Source organism: Coregonus clupeaformis, chromosome 34 (assembly GCF_020615455.1).
Source record: "Coregonus clupeaformis isolate EN_2021a chromosome 34, ASM2061545v1, whole genome shotgun sequence".
Classification (NCBI taxonomy): domain Eukaryota; kingdom Metazoa; phylum Chordata; class Actinopteri; order Salmoniformes; family Salmonidae; genus Coregonus; species Coregonus clupeaformis.
Genome location: NC_059225.1, coordinates 45,228,544 through 45,242,485, shown reverse-complemented (window position 1 = coordinate 45,242,485; position 13,942 = coordinate 45,228,544). Strand labels below are relative to the sequence as shown.

General features: G+C 44.0%; 1 protein-coding gene across 7 annotated transcripts in view; it reads right to left on the bottom strand.

Moving 5' to 3' along the window:
• LOC121550096 (collagen alpha-1(XI) chain) overlaps positions 1–13,942 on the bottom strand; it is an 84,796-nt gene that overhangs the window by 14,920 nt on the left and 55,934 nt on the right. For all 7 annotated transcript variants that reach the window (XM_041862239.2, XM_041862241.2, XM_041862240.2 and 4 more), the window contains 12 exons: positions 12,305–12,358; positions 12,056–12,163; positions 10,195–10,284; positions 9,055–9,108; positions 6,684–6,899; positions 5,627–5,734; positions 5,246–5,353; positions 2,799–2,852; positions 2,593–2,646; positions 2,342–2,395; positions 1,564–1,617; positions 244–351 (listed from right to left, as the gene is read on the bottom strand). In XM_041862239.2, the coding sequence (XP_041718173.1) occupies positions 244–351; positions 1,564–1,617; positions 2,342–2,395; positions 2,593–2,646; positions 2,799–2,852; positions 5,246–5,353; positions 5,627–5,734; positions 6,684–6,899; positions 9,055–9,108; positions 10,195–10,284; positions 12,056–12,163; positions 12,305–12,358 (1,062 nt within the window). The remainder of the gene's footprint in view (positions 1–243; positions 352–1,563; positions 1,618–2,341; positions 2,396–2,592; positions 2,647–2,798; positions 2,853–5,245; positions 5,354–5,626; positions 5,735–6,683; positions 6,900–9,054; positions 9,109–10,194; positions 10,285–12,055; positions 12,164–12,304; positions 12,359–13,942) is intronic.

Below are 13,942 nucleotides of genomic sequence, written 5' to 3'. Positions count from 1 at the left end.
ACAGACAGTAATGTCAGCAAAGCACTCACCACAGTTCAATACCACATTCAGAAAGAAAAAAAAGACAATCTGTCCTAATAAAAGGGCTTTTTAGCTCTTAGAACGTGGCCTAAAATTAAATAAACCGCCCAGAAGCAATCAAGGCAATTTCTTTTAATTCACATCTCCAAAGTATCTCATATAAACGTCTGTGGTTCTATCACTGAGACCAGATCTCTTATGAGGGTAGAGACTGAAGCTTACAGGGTTGCCTTTGGGGCCATCATCTCCAGGGGGTCCTTTGGCGCCTGCGGGTCCGGCAGCTCCAGGTGGTCCTGCCTCTCCCTTGTCTCCTCTCTCTCCTTTAGGTCCCTGTTGAGAACAACAGATACCATCAATACTCAGGGGGATACTGGATACTGAGCAGCAGTAGTGTGTATTGTTAGAAATTGAGGTAGGTAAGTGGTTACGCCACAGTTAGGCGTTATATTTCACTTATATTTCACATATTGCCGTCACTCTGTGGATCAGAGGTGGTAGTTGTACTGGTAATGTTGTTTATATGTACTGAGTAAGGTATCTCTTGATGCTCAAGGTGATGCTTACTGACACCTGAGCTATTTAAGCCCCTATTTAAGCATGATGTGTTACTACAGAGTACCAGCATATGTCACGGAATTCAGAAACTGCAATAAAAATTATTATAAGGAAAATAGTGATTAATATCTTGTTTCTTTTCATGAGAACATTTCAAAAGCTCTACAGCAAAACCTTTATCGAGGGCCATTTTCTGCATTAGTTCTGGTTATTATCCATGCTACTCAGAGTTCTCCTCTCCCCTGCTATTCCAGACTGACCATCTTTTCATTCTGTTGTTGTGCTCACATCATGCTAATGATAAATGGAGATGACAACCCATCAATACACTATGATGGATTAACTCTGTAGCAATTACCTATCAAATCTTTACAACTACCTCACAGGGTTAGGTAGGTGTCAACCAAAACACCTCTATGATAACATTCCGGAATGATTTTGGTCATGGTTCCGGAATGTACAGAGGATTCCATTGGAACTAAACTACCTCAGTTAAACAGCCATCTTAAAAGGTAGAAGTTGTGTACTTTATTTTCAGACCGTCAGTGGTTGTGATATTGAAATGTTTAGTAGCTAAGTGGAGTCCTGGAGTAAGGTACTAGTAGCCATTGTTTCAGAGCTGAGACTGCTGTGTTCATATGGCTGCAGTAATAATCTGTTAAGAGTCTGGGAAGTGATTCAGCTTGGCAGGGCTGTGTTACCATGGAGCGTTGGCCAGCAACACACTGAGAACCACGCTGTGACACTGGCCCATCAGCAGCAACACAGGACCAGCAATTACTACCACTCACATCACTAAAAGGACTTTGCATGTCTACGTGTTGTGGGACAGTACACTGTGTGTTTATGTGGGGTGTTATGAACTAATACATAATAATAATCATTGTCCTGGTAATAGGGAAATACATAAACACAGGATGCCTTGGATGATGGATAATTATATGAATGTAGACGCAGACACACAGACACACTGAGACAGAGACTTACTCCAGTTCCGGGCTCTCCAGGGGTTCCTGGGTTGCCAGCTTCACCGTTTTCACCCTGTAAATGAAAACACCATGTTAGAATCTCTGCCAAGATAGACACCCTTATGAATACATTATCTACTAGATTACATTATCCACTTGCATCTAGATGACATTATACTGTTGTCAAAACAGGCTCATAGGCTCTAAAACCCTATGAGTAGGCTAACAATAAATGTCATAGTGGGTGCTGAGTGTCATTATGTTTTAGAATCTCTCTCATGATATACATTAATAGACATTAATGATTACATTATCATGTTCTCAAAATACGGTGGTTGTCAAACCACAGGGCTCTCAAACATGGTGCATAACAAATATAATTTGTAGTGGTTGATGCTAAGTGTCATTCTGTTGAACTCCTGAGATCCATTAGCATAGGTGTGATGGCATTAAGGCTAGTCAGAGTGCTCTCTCAAAGTGATGGTAACCTTCCATGGATATGTTTCATATTCTGGAGTCGTCATTCCGTTGCATTAAGTATTGATGGTGGGGGCCGGCTGCCAGATGGCACTAAAATGGAGGAGTGGTGTTGGAACTGTTGTAAAATAGGCATTAATAGTGTCAGAGCACTAACTCAGACAAAGGCTGCCATAGGGAATTAATGGAGTCCTGGAGATAACATCTCTGGACTGGGGAGAGAGGAAGGAAGGGGTAGGTGGAGGGACGTTGGCAGGACACAGACTCCGGACTCCCAAATAAGGGCCAGGGGCTGTCTTGTGATGGGCGCACGCTCTCACCTTCTCACCCACGCCTCCCATGGCACCCACACCACCGGGAGGACCTTGTGCACCCTGACAGGAAACAGAGAAGAAGAGAGAGGAGTCAGCATTCATTACCTCAGGAGAGACAGATTCTCCCTGTTATCATACCTGGTAGTTAGAGCTGGTGGAGTCATAGTACAGTATTTCACATTATGCCTCTGTCTGGGTGACATTTGGTAATGTGACGATGAGTTATTGGAGATAAAAGATTGATGTGTGGTACGTACATCAGCTCCACTAGGACCCTGAGGACCTCTGGGACCAGGTGGACCGGGGGGACCCTGGAAAGAGACAACACGAAGTGACAGGGTCAAAACAGGAAGTGAGCTCAAGAGCAAAACTTATTTCTCATTTCGATAAAAGATACAAATACATAGAAAACGATTTATTTGGAAAGTGATACAAATTGTTTTAATTATGATTATCTGCTCACCATCGGACCGACATCGCCGTTCTCACCCTTCTCGCCTGGAGGTCCAGGAAGACCCTGAGGGCAGACAGAAACAAACAAGCACACTTTGAATTATTCTGGTTTAGCTTGAGGAAACATGCATGTGTAATTGAAAAACTAAGCAAAACCTTTAAGAATAGCTTTAGCAATTGATGCACTTTTAAAATTCTACCAGATTTATGGTTTATGATGATTAATTGGACAGTAATGTATTGGTGATGGCTGTATTGTAGCTTTTAGTGCACCACTGAGGTAAACGGTATACTGTGAACACACAGTTAGCAGAGCCCATCGCTCTGTCAGTTTCCACAGCAAGGGAGTGATAGAAACCAGATGCCATTCAGTGTCTTAATTAATTAATCACTAATTAAACATGATGTCCAATCTCTCAGTTCTCTAATTCTACAGCTAAAGTTGTGACCCTCTCTCTGTCACAAAGGGACACCAGGGAGACATTTGTTCATGGTGACAGACACAAACTGCCATAAAGGAGAAATTACTGTCTTCACACTGTGTGTCTATGTGACCAATAGTGAGTTTATGGGAAACTAAATAAGGCAACAAGATTAAGACAACATTGAATGTCAAGTATTTCTCTATGGCAAAATGGAGGTAATGTGTTCCTAACCAAAAACCCAGACATGGACCCCTCGTTAATTTCCCTGCATGTTAATTGGACTATGTGGTTGAGGCGTCATATGTATGTTTGATCCCTGACATTTCAACCTTAATTGCTTTGGTCATTCCCGATTCAAGCTCCTCCACTATTCAAAGGCAGTGTGTCTCTGTCGTCACCATGACGAGCGAGGACAAAGATCTCATTTTATCTGCTATTTACTCTCTGTTACAACAACCTATCTTCCTCAAATACCTATGCCGTAGGGAGGAAGCTGAGGCTGAGACAGACTGTTTGTGTACGTGTATGTGTGTGTGTGTGTTTGAGCATGCATCTGTGTGTCCGTGTGTGTAAATGTGTCCATGCGCATGTCAGTGTGTATGTGTCCGTGCATGTGCAAGTCCGTGAGTGTGTGTGTCTCTGCATGCTGATTTGTCTCCCTGGAGTAGAAATCTCATCAGAACGGAGGTCTCCTGAGTCAGAGATCGTTAACAGGAACACTAATTATGCACCACAGAGTGGAGAGAGGAGAGTGTGTCCAATGGCCTACTGCCTATTGGAAGAGGTCAGTCCACACAATTAATGAAATAGCCATGGAAGTGAATTACGCTCAATTAAAAGTTAATTGAATTGAATAGCCGGGAAGATTGCAACTTGAGACTAGCGGGCATAGTCTATATAATTCCATCAAGACAATGACCCGGGTTTAATGAACAGCTAATTCATTTTGCTCATAAAGACAGTCACTGTACTGTACCACGGGACTCCCTTACGTTGATGATTCCCTTAAGTTGATGTTTCCCTTACATTGATGATTCCATTATGTTGATGATTCCCTTACATTGATGATTCCCTTACGTTGATGAATCCCTTACGTTGATGCTTCCCTTACGTTGATGCTTCCCTTACGTTGATGCTTCCCTTACGTTGATGCTTCCCTTACATTGATGCTTCCCTTACGTTGATGCTTCCCTTACGTTGATGCTTCCCTTACGTTGATGCTTCCCTTACGTTGATGCTTCCCTTACATTGATGCTTCCCTTACATTGATGAGGTAGATAGAAACTCAGGAGAACACCTAACCATATCACTGCTTTACTATACACATCAACCACATTACCTTTACATTTAACACAAACTAACTTAGTATATATTTTTTCAAATTGTACTTAATGTAAAACAATAGGAATCATCTCTATGCTCTTTAGTTACTGAAACATCTAGCGGGGAAACTAAACCAAACTATACAAAACTGATCATGAACCTTTGGCATTTCATTACAAAAGGACTGTGGGTCAGAAGACAGTGCATTGTCTTCTGACATCTGTGCTAACCCACAGTCCCATTTGTTGGAAACTGACCCTTTTATCAACCTGTATTAAAATACCACCATTCAAGACCAAATAGAAATCCTTTTGTATTTAAATGTTTTGTGAGGTCAGAGCGCTCGGATCAACCCTACTCATTAGCCAGAGTGTCCAATGTGCGCTCTGAACGCTCTGAGGGCAAAACACTCTGAATTTACGAACGGACAATCTGACAATGTTCTGAATTTACGAACGACCCAGAGCACACTCTGACACTCCAGAATGAATTTACAAACCCAACCTAAGACTCACAGAGAGAATGGATGCATCAAATAGTTTGCATCAATACCAGTGGGATCCATGGTTAAGTATGTGTGTGTGTGTGTGTGTGTGTGAGGGGGTTACTTATTGCAAAACCTATACAATATGTGTTTGTGCGTGAATGTTTTTCCCTGGAGTACAGGTGATGCTAGTGTTTCAGGGTGAGTTTGGGGTTCCCCACCCACCTGCAGACCAATGGGACCAGGGGGCCCGGGGAAACCTCTGGATCCTTCATCTCCCTTCTGTCCGAACATCCCTTGCTGACCTCTGGGACCGGGCTCTCCATCACCTCCCTGAGGACACAGTAACCATGTTAACACACTGATGGAGCTACTGGCAAAGCAATACACTGGATGTACAGCATGTAGCTAACAGCACAGTACAGCAATACACTGGATGTATGTAGCTAACAGCACAGTAGTATAGAAACACACTGAATGCATGTAGCTAACAGCAAAGCTAACCCGACTGCAAAGGAATTTGAATGAGGATAGCATGTATAGCTGAGTGTCTCCCAAATGGGGGCTAAGGTGGGTCCAAGGCTGGACAGAGACAGAGATACTCACTGCAGGTCCAGGAGCACCGATGGGACCCTGGAGACCAGCTGGGCCAGGAGGACCCTGTTCACCCTTGTCTGCTTTGCTTCCCTTTTGACCTGGCTCTCCAACCTCTCCCTGGGACACACAGGACACACATCACACACAGGACACACATATCACATACAGGATACACACACATAGGACACACACATCACACAGGAGGACACACATGTCACTTGTACCTGACATTTCTACAATAACATCTACTTTAAAATGCCAACCTCGTACAGAACATTTTAACATTTAGAAACAAACTGTCAGAGCATTGGCAAATGAGTTCATTACCTGCAGTGAAAATCACTAGAGCAAAGACGCAGAAATCAGTTGAAATTTGGATTCAACTTGTGTGTAGATAGGATACATGCGATTTTAAATACAAGTGATAGATGGTGTTGGAGATTAGTGGACAAGTCCATTTAAAGCTCTACTGTGACATATGTTTGGCAGCTCAATAGATTGGCTGGATCGTAACCTTCTGGGAAGAAATTATAGCTGGAGATAAAACAGCCACAGTTTTTCACTTTTATATCTCTTCTAATTACATTTAGTTTGACGATTGGTTATGATGATGGATATGCAGACAAAGACAGAGAGAGAAGAGAGAGAGAGAGAGAGAGAGAGAGAGAGAGAGAGAGAGAGAGAGAGAGAGAGAGAGAGAGAGAGAGAGTAGATAGAGTATAGAGACAGATAAAGAGAGAGAAAGTAGAGAGACAGAGAGAGTAGAGACGTATTTACAGTGCAGATGGTCCGTGTTTGATTCATGTGTAACCGCTGATGAAGATTGATAAGCGATCTGTTTTACTCAAAAAATGTGGCCCATATTTACAGTAAAGAGAGTCAGAGAAAGGGAGGGCGAGAGAGAGAGAGAGAGAGAGAGAATAGAGAGAGAGAGAGAGAGAGAGAGAGTAGATAGAAAAAGTAGAGAGAGAGTGAATGAGAGAGAGAGAGCGAGAGAGCGAGAGAGAGCGAAAGAGGTCCTGGGCCTGGTCTGGACTAAACCAGATGGGAAGGGTAGGGTACTAACCTTGTCACCGTCCTCTCCGGGTGGACCTTGAGGTCCGGCGGGGCCAGGCAGACCCACTGGACCTTGGACTCCGTCCCGACCAGCTGGTCCTTGGGGACCTTTCTCACCAGGCCCTCCCTTCTCTCCAGCAGGTCCTGGGGGCCCCTGAGGGCCAGTTCTACCAGATAAACCGATGGGGCCAGCAGATCCAGCAGCACCTCTCTCACCAGGGGAGCCCTGTGATGGAGGGGAAGAGGGAGAGAAATAGAGGGAGTGAGAGAGATGGAGAGAAAGGGGTTGAACACACTAAAGATCAAGATCAAGGGAAGATGCTCATTCAGAGTTCAGAGTTCATGTGGGGATGAAATCATATATAATATATCTACATTATAAAGCAAGAATGAATCACAGGATTCTCCATTAGGAAGATGTGTCTAACAACTACACTGTGTTCCACCGTTAATGGGTTCTACTTCTTGGAAAATATACACTTTCTTCTCAGAAGTACTCTATTTTCCATTCAGTATAAAACACAAGAGATACTCCTCGAAAGCAAAAACAACAACATAACCCAGGTTATTTCAGGAGGGGGGTTCGCTGTTAGCCACTTATAGCCATCGCTCTTCTTGTTCTGGAACCATTACCATTAGCTAGCCTCTCCTCTCGGAGCAGAACAGAGCAGCAGGTCTCAGACAGGAGACATTATCATAGATGAGAAAGGGAGGAGGGAGGGAGGGAGGGAGGGAGGGAGGGAGGGAGGGAGGGAGGGAGGGAGGGAGCAGGCTTGCAGGCAGTCTTAATCTAGCCCAGAGGAGTGATCTGACTACTGAATGTGGGACTGACTCCAGAGGTCTTCAGGGCTCTTCTCTTCACATGCTGCCTCTGCCTGGCACATATAAACCTACTATTTCTACAGGGAGGGAGGCTGTTGGTGTCGTCTGGAGCTCAGCTAGTGTTAATGGATAGGGTTGTGTCCCAACAACACTAATGACTTGGGGTGTGTCCCTATACCCTTAAATACCTTGTTTTTCATGTCTCCTTTCCTCAGTTAATTATTAAAAGGGGAGAAGTATAGATAGCCTGTGCATCCACTAGATTGCTGATACCTTCAATGTCCTCTCAAATCAGGTAATGAAGGGAAGGAAGCAAGGAGAGAGCTGTAGACTGCTGTAGAGCGTTAGGGCACATCCTGTGTAGCTCAGTGGTGGCACTACAGTGGCAGGTTGGGAAGGAGAGGGATGTGTTGTAGAGTGTTGGGACACATCCTGTCTGACTGGCTGTGTGTAGCTCAGTGGCGGTGGTGGCAGGTTGGCACGGAGATGGAGGTATTTAAGATTATTGGGACACATCCTATCTGACTGGCTGTCTAGCTCAGCGGTGGCGTCAATGGAAGTGTTGTAGAGTGTTAGGACACACCCCATGTGTGTCTGGCAGTGGCAAGTTGTGAGGTCTACTCTCAATCGTGACACATGGCATGTGGTGTCTGGGTGGTCAGACAGCGTGATGAGTCAGTATGGAATGGACACGCTAGGCTACTCGCTACACGCTCCCATTCACCTCACAGGCCGGGAGCAGAGTAGAGCGGATTGGATTGCAGACGGGCTGGCAGCAAACAACCACAATCTCAATTCTACTTCCCGCATGACCACTCACGTGATGAATTTCTAGCTGATGTGTGGCGCTAAGAGATTGCAAAGTCATACAAACACTTGCTTCCAAAAGAAGGCTATGCATTGGAATCATTGCAATATAGAAATATGTTATATTGAATTAAGTTCATATTTGTATGCAAATCATGTTTTTCTCACAATGCCAAATTCAGACACTTCACATGTCCTGTCTACACTTTCAGCCCACTGTCAAGTCATTTAAAGAGCAATTACACTGGGACAATACTCATCTAGCGTTCTAGAGAGAGAAATCTGAAGATTGACATTTTTGTCCTAAAAAGTTTTGAAGACACTCCAACTTTGAGTCTGTCACCTTAAACCAACCAGGCACCTATGTCGAGACGTCAAGAGAAAGCAATAACAAAATCAGAACCCCAAAGTTATCATTGGAAATTGGTGGGATCCTGTCTGTCTGTTCTTCAAAGGAATCAAACTGCCATCTAGTGTTGGGAGTCATTATTGCAGGATCCCATAGAACACTGCATTATAGAAAAGCTGAATATTGATCCTAGACTAATATCTACCTCCGATATAACCAAAACAACATGGTAAGAACAGCTAGGCTAATGCACTGTGTTGCAGTTCTATCATTGACAGTGGTAGGGAAATATCCCCCCAATAACCCTGATATCTAAAGACTCCCTGAAACCTGGTGAAACCTCCCCTTCACATTAACAACAGACAGGCAGGTAGGTGATGGTAGGTGACAGGGAGATACTTACCACAGGGCCAGAGGGACCCTGAGGTCCTTCTCCTCCCTTCAAACCAGCTGGACCCTGGAAGGAATGAGTAGAAGAGAGATGGATGGTTAGAGTGATATGTCAAAAGAAACACACAGCCTGAAAGACTGTGTTTGATGTCCCCATAAGTCAGTCAGTCTGTCTATCTCCTGTCCCAGACAGACATTGAAGGGAAACTGTGAAGTGACACCTTGGGGAGTCAGTCACCACTGATCTTAATGGGAGAAAAGGTGGGTGTTTGTTGTGGCAGGGTTTTTTTCTCCACTACCCAGGACAGGTATTTATTAGGCCATATTTCCCCCTCATGCACTTTCTCATCAAAATAACTGGTGAAATAAACATCTGTGTGTGTTTGTGTGTGCGTGTGTACACTCCAGTGTGTGTGTGTGTGTGACTGGCTCCCTAACCGTCCTGCAGCACACATGGTGGTATTAGTAATGAGTCTTGGGGTGTTGCAGTGAGAGAGTAAATTACACCACTAGAAAACAATCAGGGGTAGCTGCTTGCCTGCTGAGACTGACCTTGACTTAGTCTGGAACAATGGCCCTATACCGCCTTTCATTCCCCCAGCCTAATCGCTAACACTCCTCCTTTAATAATTCATTTAGTAAATAATTCATACAACAAAACAACTAACTTTCCCCCCAAAAGTGGTTGCGGAAAAAAAAACGGTCCCAGAGGCTGGGTGCATCCTAAATGACACCTTATTCCCTATTTAGTGCACTACTTTTAACTAGGGCCCATAGGGAAAGGGTGCCATTTGGGACACAGTCAGAGTCTTTGGGTTGAATCAGGGGTTTTGTAAAGTCACCCAGAGCTATATTAAACTACAATTCTCTGCTGCTACTTTAGCAGAGGTTAAAACTGAGTGGTCTGTTGGTGTGAAGCCTATTCAGGGGGATGTATATCTGTTCATTTGTAACACGTCTCTTTGAGTTTCCCTGCAGTGGTGGTTGGGTGACGTCCCCCTCTATGTTTCTAATGAGACGAATACCTCTGTATAGGCGCTGGTTCATTTGTCAGGGGTGGTGGGTGGAGGGGGGTGGTCTGTCAGTCTCTGTCAGTGAATATAGGGGGAACCTGTAACGGATGGAGGCGAGTTGCAGGTGAGGTGTTTCTTACCGACGCGCCGGGAAGACCTCTCTCTCCTGGGAATCCTCTTAGACCAGCAGGACCATCTTTACCAGAGGCTCCTTGGGGACCAGGGTCTCCCTACAGACACACAAATCAAATCAAATCAAAGTGTATTTGTCACATACACATATTTAGCAGATGTTATTGCGGGTGTAGCGAAATGCTTGTGTTCCTAGCTCCAACAGTGCAGTAGTATCTAACAATTCACAACAATACACAGCAGAGGACAGAGTGAGAGGTATCCAGCTGCACCATGTTACATGCTACCCTCTTTTTCCATCTTTTAATCTCCCTTCTACCCTGTTCATTTCACTTCCATGCTATAGCTAATATTATCTGGTGAAAGAAGAGTAAAACTAAAACTAAACTTTGTATTCTGATGGTTTCCCTTTGACATCATGATGACAGAAGGAATTTTCTGGATGCCATCATTACCGTACTTCAAACGTTGTTTTAAGTATTCATTTTGAGCTGATGCATTAGTTCTCACAGCATCAAATATATCACAGCACCGTTTTCTTATTCTGATAATGATCTACGCTATGAACATCATAAAGCTCAGGTTTCCTGAATAATGGTTGCCCCATTCTGCATCATTTCAAATGCAAAACGGATAGAAAACAATTAGCCAAGCTCTATAATAATGCAGCCCTAGAGGACAACAAGCTGAGAGACTGTAAACAAAAACAAAAACAAAAGCAGCCAACAACAGCAGCAGTCGTATCAGGATGCTGGGCTGTGTCCATGGGTTACAATTATAAGTCCCCTCTGCTATCCCCATGACAGACGACTCAGAGCAATTACTATGAGACATCATAAATGAGTAGTAGCATGATGGGCAGTGGTCTAGTTTTTTGGACTGTTTTTGTATTGTTGGTCTGAAGTTGGTATTTCTGCTAGCTGGGAGAGAGAGAGAGAGAGAGAGAGAGAGAGAGAGAGAGAGAGAGAGAGAGAGAGAGAGAGAGAGAGAGAGAGAGAGAGAGAGAGAGAGAGAGAGAGAGAGAGAGAGAGAGAGAGAGAGAGAGAGAAAGAAAGAGAGAGAGAGAGAGAGAGAGAGAGAGAGAGAGAGAGAGAGAGAGAGAGAGAGAGAGAGAGAGAGAGAGAGAGAGAGAGAGAGAGAGAGAGAGAGAGAGAGAGAGATCAGGAGAGAGAAGTGGCTCGCTAAGGTTTAAGAGGATTTGACCTCCTCTGCCTAGCCCTCTCCCTCCCTCCCTCCCTCCCTCTGGAGTGTCCCAGCAGTATTACTGATGCGTAGGACCTGGTGGTGATGGGAAGCTATAGAGCCTGAGTGGCAGGAGGGTTGGAGTTAGCCGATGGAGTTGATTAAACTGTCTCCTTCCAGGGAGGAGGTTAAATGAAAGAAGGAAACAGAGGGGCTGGCTGGGTGGCCTTGGGACTGTCTGGGAGTAGGTTCCAAACGGCATCCTATTCCCTTTATAGTGCACTAGTTTTTCCCAAAGCCCTGGTCAAAAGTAGTACACAGTACATAGGGAAAAGGGTGCCATTTGGGATGTACCCTGGGAGTTAAGGCTCTGTTTTGAATAAGCCCATCCCTCCTCCTTAATGGACACTATATTGCTCATTGGGATGCATTGGAATTCAACCCCTCCACCACCATCTGCTAACTTCACCAGGTGCCTGTCAAAACAGTACTTTCCCATACACATCCTGGACAAAAACAATGAGTTCAGTGGAGATCCTTCATTGAGCATGTTTTAGTCCAGGAATAGGTATAATCTGTCCAGGAAAACAGGTTTAATATGTGTTGGTCAGAGCCCTATAGTTAAGAAGTGTTGGGCTGTCGAGTTATGAGTTTACTCCAGTGAGGTGGGTCTTTAGGGGCGCTTACCTTGGCTCCCTCTTTGCCAGCAGAGCCAGGAAGACCCTGCTCTCCGGGTGGACCTGGGGGTCCAGGGTGGCCTCTCTCACCGATGGGACCGGTCTCTCCTGTGGGACCCTGTTAGGAAGTGAAGAAGAAAAATATATTGTGGGCATCATGGGTAGAGGCATGAGACAAACTCTACCATAACATAAGATCTCTATGGTTTGAACACCTGGAAAAGTTATTCATATATTTAGTTCCATGATGGTTCCTTACCTGAGGACCAACAACACCCCCTGGGCCGGGTGGACCTGTCTTTCCTTGGAATCCCTGTAGACAAGAACAACATATCAATGACATTGAAAACTCTTCCAAAACAACTAGCTCTCAATCAACGTAATAACGTCTTCCAATCTTGCTATTGATGTCATCCTTCCACAAATTATGATTTGAGTCTATGGACATAGTGGAGTCAGTGTTGTCAGTATCCCAATGGACAAGACAACCACTGAATGTACTATGTTGACAAGTGTTAGTGGATGATGACGTTGTGTTCAAGACAGTGACGTCAGTGATCATCAGGTCGAAGAAGTCGGAGCTCTAGGATGATGCCCGAGTTTCCGACTTGTAAATTCGAGTCGGATGACCGTTTAAGATTTCTCCCAGTCGGAGCTCATTCCCAGTTGTCTTGAACGCACAGAAGTCGGAGGTCCGAGTTGTCTTGAAGTCGGAGGTCCGAGATTTCCGAGTTCCGAATTGTCTTGAACGCACCATGTCTCTTTGTAATGGATCCTAAAGAAGAGGCACTCTATGGTTGCACCCTACTGGTTCATTACTGTGTGCATGGTACATGAAAACACATGAATTATGGAAATATACAATTATATAGTTTATGTTATGCTCCATTTATTTGTTTATTGTTTTGTATTTGTTTATTTCCATGTTCTCATGTTTAGGAAGTAACTTTAGATGCCCATGTAAATAAATGCTACATTTAGTAGTAGATATTTATCATAGACATTTATTCCACTTACTTACTTACCACCTCACCACCAAGTGGCAAGATGAAGTATCACATGACCACAAGGTCAAAGGTCAAAGGTGATGATCATTGCTGCAATAACAAGGTTAGCGTGGCAGAAGAGAATAAAGCAGACTAAACACAGACACCAGGAACCAGTTACACAAAATAAACATATTCCTGGACTAAAAAGGTATTTCAATAGAGATTCTCCATTGAGCATGTTTATTAGTCCAGAACTAGGCTAAATCTGTGTCTAGGAAACCGGCTAAGAAAGTATTATTCTAAAGATATAGGACAATAACAAGGACATCAACAACTCCCTGTTATAGTAAGGTTTTAATCTGAGTCTCCAAAAATGAGATATCGTCTTAAGGATTGTAGATCTTAAACTATGATCTCAATATCTGAAGTAGACTTGATGCTAATTGGTCAAACATCAAGCATAGTGATGGAATCAGGTGTGAAATCCATCAGCTGTCTGTTTGTTTCCGTTTAGATCATAGCCGGTGTGAAAAACTTCATTGATTTCCCTCGAATGAAGCATGTTCTACACGAATGCATCTGTTGTTGCATTCATGCCTATGATGCCAACTCCAGACATCATAGACGGACTGAGTGGACACCGTAAAAGCATATTCAATGACCATAGAGCTACATGAAACAACATACAGACATCAAACATAAAAGGGAGGAAGGGACTCAAGGGAGATACATTGACTACGCCACACAAAAATGCAGCAAAGAATCACAGATAGCTGATGTCATGTCACTTTTAACGTCTATTGGAGTAGCTACACTTGTTCTGGGAATAGAAACGTGTTGTAGTCTAGCCAGGGGTATGCTATTGTTAGGATATTTTATGTGCAAAACCTTTTCAGCTGTAGCGCATT